We start from the raw sequence: 9,974 nt of genomic DNA on the forward strand, positions 1-9,974 counted from the left end.
CTACTGAGAAAGGCTTTTTTCAAGGTTATTCAAATGGTGAAATAATGACTAGTACCTCTCGAACTTCGTGAAGAACTTCATTCTATCTCTCCCTCATTACGAACAAAAAAGTGGGGTTGCACCCCAGTTGTACACTCCCTTCGTTCTACGAACCCTTGTTGATTCTGAACTTCGTTCGCAAAGGAACCAGACGTTTGACGGGCCAGCCCTTTTTTATGCGCTGCTTTACCCTGAAAGGAAAATTAGCTTAGCTCCTATGGGTGCTAGGCGCTCCCGTGGTTCGCGAGAAGGAAAAAGAAGGACTCATTTTTTGTTGCATCTGGCACGAAATGATAAAGAGAGAGCTTCGTCTATCGATGAACAGCGGATTGACGGAGCTCTTGGCATTGCTTTGTTTTCTCTCCTTTCCTATCAGCGAATTCCGATCTTTTTGTTCGAAATTTCTTCGTTTGTACCGAACCGCTTGCAAAAACAAATCCTGTTCCACAAGATCCTATATCAGCTATACATCCTCCTTGCATTTGTGCCGAAGACGTCGCCAGTGCTATGGGATTTGGATTATGTAGATAAAAAATGATGAATGGGATTGTGGCACTCCACTCGCCGCCAATGCGGAAGGATGCCGCCGAAAAGAAGGGAACATTGCTTCGCTCTGTTGGATGTGTCGAATCCTGTATGACAAGCGAGCTTTTTACCAAAAAATTCAAACATGTGGTCGCAAAATGCTATCCAGCTCTCTTGTTGCGTACAATAGAAGCCTGCTCATGCTGCTTTGGCAGCGCTTTTTCGCCTTCTCTTCGCTCTGGACAAGAGCGCTAGTGGACACGGGGGGTAGCAGGCGAAGCGTGTCGTTCGTAATGAACAGAAAGATACCACTACTTCGCCTCTTTGTTGGAGCACCGACGCAAACACAGTGGTATCTGACCAGGACCAGGAACAGAATCGAATTTGGATCTTGACATGTCAGTGGTTTTTAACCGTGGGCATCATGCCAGGAAGTTGGTTGGCTCATCATGAATTAGGTCGGGGTGGCTGGTGGTTTCGGGATCCCGTAGAAAATGCTTCTTTTATGCCTTGGGTATTAGCCATAGCTCGTATTCATTCCGTAATTATACCCCTTCTTCATTCTTGGATCTCGTTTCTAAATATTGTGACTCTTCCATGTTGTGTCTCAGGAACCTTTTCAATACGGTCCGGATTGCTAGCTTCCGTTCATAGTTTTACTACAGATGATACACGAGGAATCTTTTTATGGCGGTTCTTCCTTCTAATGACCGGCATATCTATGATTCTTTTCTCCCGAATGAAGTAGTAGGCATCGGTCCGTAGAACTTATAAAAAAGAGATAGTTGTGGCGCGAAGTACTTTTGTGCACCTCCGTCACTTGGCTCGGGAGCAACCTTGCCCCGTTATGTTATGGAAGAATTGAACTTATTACCGGGCTAGTTATTCAGAGCCAGCAATTGGCTGCTGGATTTCGTCCCGCAACTATCAGAAGATCACTTCGGGGGTCACTGTGGCGTGGCTAAATGTAGAGCAGTCCGCCACTACTGCGTTTGATCAGTAAATTTTGGATAAGTTCGGAAGATGGTCAAGGTAGCTTGCTTCCAAGCCACTGCACTAGATGCGCATGTAGTTGGCTCAGAATGCCTCTGTTCTATACTAAAAGACTACTTTGGATGAATGGGTCGTTCTCTTACTTGACCATGGCATCGCCAACATGAGTCTGTCTTCGGTGGTTGATAAGCTGCTAGTTGGTTTTTAATTTAGGACTTGTTATTTCCTTTCTCTTTTCCCAACGAGGTGGAGGGCCATCGCAGAAAATCACCTATCCCCGTAGTTCCGAAGACAGGAATTGGGTAGTAGGGGGCGGCACCCTTGGACCCCACCCAAAAAAAGGCTTTGACCTGCTGGCTATTGGAAAGTCTCTGTTTACCGCGAAGTGAATAAAGTTGGGGGGCAGAACGGGATGCCAGGGACAGGTGAAGCCCTTTGACCCAGTGCTATCTATGTTAGGGGACTGGTGGAATGAAACCATATCGAATAGGGAACTCATTCCAGTACCGCTACCACTTCGACTGCGAGAAGGAAGCCTGATGAAGAAGATGAATGACTCGACTCGCGTCTGGGAAAACCTGATCTGGTAGGGAAGACAGACCTTAGATGATAACCTCGATCGGAGATAACCTGATCCTAGACAAGGAAGAAGATAACCTAATCGGACCTTAGTCTGGATTCAAAAACAAAGAAGAAACAACTTTGACATTGGCAAGTCACACATTTTTTCCCTCTGAGTCCCTGTCCCCGAGTCTTAAAAAAGAGATGTACGATTCGATGGGGATAGAAAAGGAAACCCGTAACCACGCTTTCACTTACATTAAAAATTGAAACAACTAACGGAAGAGGGAATGTACCTTTACCATAGGGCAATGGAAAGAATCCGCGTAAAACAAAGCGGTGGCCCATGCCCAAAAAAAAAGGGAGAGAGGTCTCTCGTCAGGTCTTGGGTAGTTTGCCAGAGGTGTGAAAGGTGGGCTTCACCTTTTTCTGTAGCCTTCTAAATAAGGTGAGGCCACCCTATCAGGTATGGGGTGGAGGAGGAGAGCGTGTATGTGGGCTTCTTATACTGGATTACTTTACTGACATTAAAAACCGATAGAGGATTGGAAAGGTTACTAATCTTTCTTTCGAGTGCGGCTCTATGCAAAGGTTATTCATCTTTACCTAGGGTGCTTAGGAGAGATTCTTATGCCCTGCCTACGTCTATTCATGCTTGGTCTTCTGAGAGTTAGGATGAAATGCGATCCATTCAAAGTCTGAGTTTGTACAAAATTCCTTCCTCACAAAGTAGTCTCGTTGGTCTTCAAAAGAAGACAGTCGAGCTAGGGGCGACGAAAGCTTCTTCCGGGAATGCTATTTCCCAGCCTGGGACAGTTGGTTGATTGGATAAGAGGGGAGATCCGCGAAGGGAGTCTAAAATCAGAAAGAAAGTAATAGGAAAAAATAGGGCTCAACCTGAAGATGGACGATCTTTAGGCACACGTCCCTTTATATTAGAGGGGTGGGTTCAAATCATTCTATATGAGGAGCCAGTTGAGATTGAGATATAAAAAAGTGGAGTCTTTCACTTAGAGAGTATCCTCGGCTTCGGCTTCCTAAACCACTTGGTCCCGTTCTATGCGCATCTCGGATTCAACCTGCACATATCACTCTACTTTCTTTCTGGGAGAGCCAATAGAGAACTCAAGGGTATCAACTTTTGACTCGACTCGTTTGAAAGAGTAAAAGCTCCTGACTAGCTTTAGAGCACACGGCAATTAGTACTACTTCGCTATCGGTCACCGCATTGAAAGCGATCTTTATACGTTAGGTAAGTTAGCAGCGTAATAAGACGGCCTTTGAAGAAAGACCGTTCCATCTTGTTCGAAAGCGGTCCACTCCGGAAGTAGTGGTGGCAAATCTTTTGGATGGACTTAAAAAAGAAAACTCTTTCTTTTCATGGAAACGAAAGAATATGAAATGAAGAATGACAGGGCTAGGTAAAAGGTGCATTAGAGCAAGTCACTTATTATCCCCACCCAAAGGAGGTAAGGAACTGGGACGGAATGCGAGCCAGAGGCAGTACATCCTTTCCGGTAAGCAGTACGTGTGGGTGTGCTTATTTGAGAGTCACCAAGGAAGTAGTAGAAATGTTGAAGAGGAGACAACCCGCTCTTGAAAGACTATGCGCGTCGCGTGCTCAATCTAGCACTTTAATTCAACTAAAATCCCACTTACTAGGAAATGACATAATGCCAAATTCCATGATTTGGCAGTTGGTAGGTACTATAGTCCACAAACTGTAAAATACCAACTTCAATTGGTTACACGAAAGTGTAGACATCAAACATCTATTAATGTTGCAACTGCAATTGTTTTCTTTCTAGTCAGACAACATTACTAATTATGCATAAGTATTTTTTCAGTTCAAAACAACAAATTGTATTTTACATCCACTTTCAGATTTAATTAGAGAAAATAGGCTATGTATTGATAATGTAAAGCATATTTACACTATCATTCAATTTGACAAACCACCATGTATGGTAAGTTTGTTGACTTTTACAATAACTACCTTAAAAGCCATACCAACAATGATTTATGATTGGTTGGCAGACGGTGTAAAACATTTATACTAACAGTCCATAGTCATTAAACTCGTTTAATAACACAATTTTGCACCCATATTTACGTTTGGCTGCCGAAGCCCTCTTATTCCCTTCCCAGGTAAGGGAAGCTAGAACCCTCTTAAATGTATGAGATGTTTGTGGTCGTTGGTGTTGGTCTTGCGTTTGATTGCATTTTTTAGCACTGTATGGATGTATAAAATGATTGGATCTTTGTTTGGTTTACTAAGTTGTCCGCTGCAGGAGAAAATATCTGTTAAACTCACCTAAGCGGGCATGTCTCGCCTAGACGAGGTTAACAGGGGCTCGCCTAGGTATTTTGCCACGAAGGGTCGCCCAGGCGACCCACTGTGTCTTTTTGAGCGAGTGAGCATCTCGCCCAGGCGAGAGGCGAGACCCCGCGTGTGCTTCTGCTCCATTTTTTCGAGCCCTCGCTTAGGCGAAGGAGGCTCGCCTGGGCGAGAACGTCTCGCCTGAGCGAGACCCTCCAGCCTGAGCGAGGTGCTGGGCGAGGCAGTGCGATGTTGGATTGTTTTCTTGGCTTTGTATGGATAATGCTTGCACTTACTACTGGTGCCACGGAAAGATATGTTTTTAGGTCTCGCATTTCAAATCCTCCTTTCTTTTTATTATTTAAGTATTTTTTTTCTCTGTTGATATATATCAACAGAGAAAAATGTGGAAAACAAGACAAAGATTCTTTACAATAACACTATAAACAAATGGAAAAGGGATGTAGCGCAGCTTGGTAGCGCGTTTGTTTTGGGTACAAAATGTCACGGGTTCAAATCCTGTCATCCCTATCCCTAACAATTACTTATTCTATGATATTCCGTATTCTATGATATTCCGTATTCTATGATATTTCATATTCTATGAGATGAGCAATAAACCGGGAACCTGTGAAGACGAATTCCAATTGAACATACATACTGAATATCTATATGCAAAATGGATTTGGATCATATAATTTTATAAAAACAAAACGCTCTTAGTTCAGTTCGGCAGAACGCGGGTCTCTAACAGTCCAAATGGGGTCATGATTTGACCTGTATCAATCATTACACATATCAACAACAAATAACCACCTCCTGTGAAGCCAAGTGGCAGTGTATAGGCATAGTTTTTGGAAGCATTATTGGTGTTGAATTTGTCATGGTGTATCATATCATTATTACTGCACAATTTATTTTCAAGGTTTTACCTGACGTGCAAAGTTTTGAAACAATGGCATATGATCGTCATTGTAAATCCCATTTCCGCTACAACGTCAAGGTTTTTGGACTGCAATTGCAATCACAACAACCGTATTTCTCCACATTTTTCTACTACAACAAGAATCGCAAAGAAAACGCACAGCCATAGTGGAAAACCTCACTAACAAGTGTGATCAACTTCTCAAAAATCAAAGTCTAATTGGCCAGTGTAAGGGTTACCCTTTATTTTGCAGAAAAGGGAATTGATTTAAAAAATAAATAAAAATAAAAGAAAGAAAAGAAAAACAAACAGAAGAAGCAAGAAGAAGAAGAAGAAAACACGAATAGCAGTAGCAGCAGAAATGAGGAACAAGAAATGAGTAATTTGAAGGAAAAAAGTGTAACTAAAATGAAGGAGAAGGGCGTAATCTTACCAATTGATGAATTGGCTTGGCACGAACGCTGGGTGAAGAAAGCATAAACCCTGAGAATGAGAATGAGAATGAGAATGAAAAGAAGAAGTTTATAGAGTAAATGAAGTGAAATATGGGAATTTGTTTGAAATTAAATTCGCTTCATTATTTAAATTAATTAAGCAAACCTTTGTAAAAAAAGCTGTCGTAATTAAAATGAAAACTTTAATTCCAACATTTTCTTATTTAATGTGATTTAGTACATGAAAGTATGTTTACATTTCCTAAAACATTTTATTAGTTCCTGGTTTTTTATTTTTTGAGAAACTTGTTTGATTTTATTAATAGTTAGTACTGGTTGATATTAATAAACAAGTTCATTTATAATATATTTTTGAAGCTTTCCTTCAACCAAATGATTTTTAAACCGTTAGTTTGAGACTTATATCTTTCTATATGTATTTATATATATTTGCATTTTATCAATAAAATATTACGCATTGCATGCAATTTTAAAGTATATTTGGAATTACACAGTTCAAAAACCTCTTTTCATAAAAAATATATTTCTAAATTATACAATTTAAAAACATTTTCGAGACTGTATATAACATTTTATTTTAAGTTCATCCATAACCACATAAAAGTGGATGATGCGATAATTTGGTCTTTTACCCAAGGGCTATTTCTTTATTTACCCCTTATTTTCTTCCTGCACTCCATACCCTAATTTAAATGACTTAAACACCCTTAATGTAAATGACAAAATTATTTTTGTCTTGTTCGGTCTTCTTCATAGTCTGAAGCAAAACATTATCATATTGTACAATAGGGATATTTTTGGTATTTTGAAACGTATGGGAGTGAAAAAAGAAAATATGGAGGTGCAAGAAAACATAACCCTCACTAGGTGCACATTAAAAATATGGAGTGTAGAAAGAAAACGCACAACGCTAATATATGTGTCCAATCTTAAGCTAGCTCACCCATTTTTATCCGTAGGATGTCTTACTTCATCCATTTCGTTTTTACAAATTTTATTTCATTTTCCATGAAATATAAAAAATGGAAAATATGTTCTTTAACACCAATGCACCACTTGACGATCCATTTTAGTAGGGGTGGGCAAAAAATTTAATTTTCTTGATCCAATCCATTTTTGCTCCAATCCACTTCATTTATAATCCATTTTATTAAAAATCTAATCCATTTAAAATCCATTTAATGGATATGGATTCCAATCTAATTTACATTTTATATATCTTATGGATTGGATATTCATCTTATAAATCAAGATTTTTAAATATGGATAATCCAAAAAATCCAATCCAAATTTTCAATTTAAATTTTTAGTTGGGTTAGACTAAAGGTTGAGAGGAACTATACTAAATTCAGACTTGGATGGGCCTTGCTCGACGACCTATACGGATCGAACAGGCCCGACAACCATAAGAGGTTGGGCGGGCCTAAAGATATGAACGAGATAGGCGGGCCCGACAAACCAAACGAGTCGATCAGGCCCAATGACCTGATGAGTCACGCGGACCCGAAAACCCGAACGGACCAGGCAGAACCAATGACGAAAACAGGTCAGGCAGCCCAAAAACTCGAACGAGTCAGGCAGGCCCAAAAACCTGAACAGGCCTGACAACCTGAACGGGCCCGAAGACCCGGATGGGCCGGACGACCTGGCGACCCGGACGGGCACGACGACCCGGATGGGCCTGACGACCCAGACGGCCTTACAACCCGGATGGGCACGACGACACGAACGGGCCGGATGACCCGAATGGGCCCGACGATCCAGACGGACATGACAACTTGGACGACCCTGACGGGCCTGGCGACCCGGATGAGCCTGACGACCTACACGGGCCTTACGACCCGGATGACACGATGACACGAACGAGCCCTACGACCCGGACGGGCCCTACGACCCGGATGGGCCCGACGACTCAGACGGGCCTGATGACCTTGACGTACCTGACGACCTTGACGTACCTGACGACCCAGACGGCCCCACGATTCGAACGTGCCGACTACCCGATTGGGCCCGACTATTTGGACCTGTCCGTTCGGGTCGTCTGGCCCGTCTGGGTCGTTGGTCCCATTCGGGTCGTTTGGCTCGTTCGCGTTGTCGAGCCTGTTTGTGTTTTTGGGCCCATTCGGATTGTCCGGCCCGTTCGGGTTGTCGAGCCCGTTCGGGTCATCGGGCCGGTCTTGATCGTCCGGGTTGTCGGGTCCGTCTGGATCGTCGATCTCATCCGAGTCATTCGGGCCTTAATGACACAAGTTTTAAGAAATTCAATTTAAATTTCTTTTATTAAAAATGGATTCTGGATTTTAAACTTGATCCAAATATTTGGATTGGATTTAAATCTTGATCCAAATATTTGGATCAGGATTCTAAAAAAATCCAAACTACTTTTGCTAAAAAAATGGATTTGGGTCAAAAATCTAATCCAATTATTTGGATATAAAATGGATGTGGATTGGATCATTAAATATCCAATCCATGCCCACCCCTACATTTTAGGAATATTTTAGTCATTACAAAGTGAATTTTTTGTATTAATATAAAAAAAAAAATTGAAGAATAAAATAATAAATACAAAATAGATGTAAAATTTGGTTAGATATCAACTTATCGGTGTCCATAAAAAATTGGTCTTCCATCATCGTTACATTGTGTAACATGAATGCAAGAAACTTCTTTAGAAAGTGGTTTGAAGCCATTAAATCAATTTCAAAAATTAAAAGCTAATTAAAGTTCATTAGTAAAATAGTTCTTAAAGTTATCTATCATCAATCAATTTAATGCTTAAAATTATAATGTCAATTAAAGTGAATCTTAAAATAAATAAAATGACCATATAGTTCTTAAAATTTTAAATTATTAATCAATTTAGTCCTTACAATTCAAAAATAAAAAAGTTGTCATTTATTATAGATGTTTGATTGTGTATATTTCATATTTTTAAATAGTTTTTGTGTATTTGATATATCTTTTGAATATACATTATACAAAATGACAAAATTAATTGATGATGTAAGGCCCTATTTTTTTATAACCCTTAATGAAAAGGGATGTCCCAAAATCTGATGGGCCAAAGAGTTGGCCCAAAGGATAAAGCTGGTTCGTAGTTGCCCTAACGCTTCCACTTTCTCATACTCACAGATTCAGCCGTCATCTCTTTTCCCCTCTCACAGAAAGCTCTGCTAGGGTTAGGTTTCTGCCATCTTCAAGCTAGTTCAAAGCTATTTCCTACTCCATGTAAGTACTCTTGCTAGCCCATACTTGTCTCCATTGTTCCTTTTCGTTTCTTTCAGTTTAGGGTTTCCAAGTAACCCATCTCGTGCTTTTGTTTTCCCTATCCTTTCAGCTTCTCTGTTCGTTCCTTGAGCTGCTATGTTCTCACGTTTGGCTGTCGAAGCCCTCTTATTCCCTTCCCAGGTAAGGGAAGCTAGAACCCTCTTAAATGTATGAGATGTTTGTGGTCGTTGGTGTTGGTCTTGCGTTTGATTGCATTTTTTAGCACTGTATGGATGTATAAAATGATTGGATCTTTGTTTGGTTTACTAAGTTGTCCGCTGCAGGAGAAAATATCTGTTAAACTCGCCTAAGCGGGCATGTCTCGCCTAGACGAGGTTAACAGGGGCTCGCCTAGGTATTTTGCCACGAAGGGTCGCCCAGGCGACCCACTGTGTCTTTTTGAGCGAGTGAGCATCTCACCCAGGCGAGAGGCGAGACCCCGCGTGTGCTTCTGCTCCATTTTTTCGAGCCCTCGCTTAGGCGAAGGAGGCTCGCCTGGGCGAGAACGTCTCGCCTGAACGAGACCCTCCAGCATGAGCGAGGTGCTGGGCGAGGCAGTGCGATGTTGGATTGTTTTCTTGGCTTTGTATGGATAATGCTTGCACTTACTACTGGTGCCACGGAAAGATATGTTTTTAGGTCTCGCATTTCAAATCCTCCTTTCTTTTTATTATTTAAGTATTTTTTTTCTCTGTTGATATATATCAACAGAGAAAAATGTGGAAAACAAGACAAAGATTCTTTACAATAACACTATAAACAAATGGAAAAGGGATGTAGCGCAGCTTGGTAGCGCGTTTGTTTTGGGTACAAAATGTCACGGGTTCAAATCCTGTCATCCCTATCCCTAACAATTACTTATTCTATGATATTCCATATTCTATGA

The 9,974-nt window shown here is 41.0% G+C and overlaps 2 protein-coding genes across 2 annotated transcripts; one reads left to right on the top strand and one right to left on the bottom strand.

The window, feature by feature from the left end:
- Nucleotides 1-303: 303 nt before the first annotated feature.
- LOC114178377 lies at nucleotides 304-521 on the bottom strand. The gene is given in 2 exon segments (XM_028064240.1): nucleotides 304-398; nucleotides 401-521. Coding segments are annotated over 2 exon segments (216 nt in total).
- Nucleotides 522-857: 336 nt separating this feature from the next.
- Nucleotides 858-1,429, top strand: LOC114174975 (cytochrome c biogenesis CcmF N-terminal-like mitochondrial protein 2). The gene is given in 3 exon segments (XM_028059711.1): nucleotides 858-916; nucleotides 1,023-1,056; nucleotides 1,058-1,429. Coding segments are annotated over 3 exon segments (465 nt in total).
- Nucleotides 1,430-9,974: the final 8,545 nt, after the last annotated feature.

The sequence above is a fragment of the Vigna unguiculata genome, chromosome 3, assembly GCF_004118075.2.
Source record: "Vigna unguiculata cultivar IT97K-499-35 chromosome 3, ASM411807v1, whole genome shotgun sequence".
In the NCBI taxonomy this organism is placed as follows: domain Eukaryota; kingdom Viridiplantae; phylum Streptophyta; class Magnoliopsida; order Fabales; family Fabaceae; genus Vigna; species Vigna unguiculata.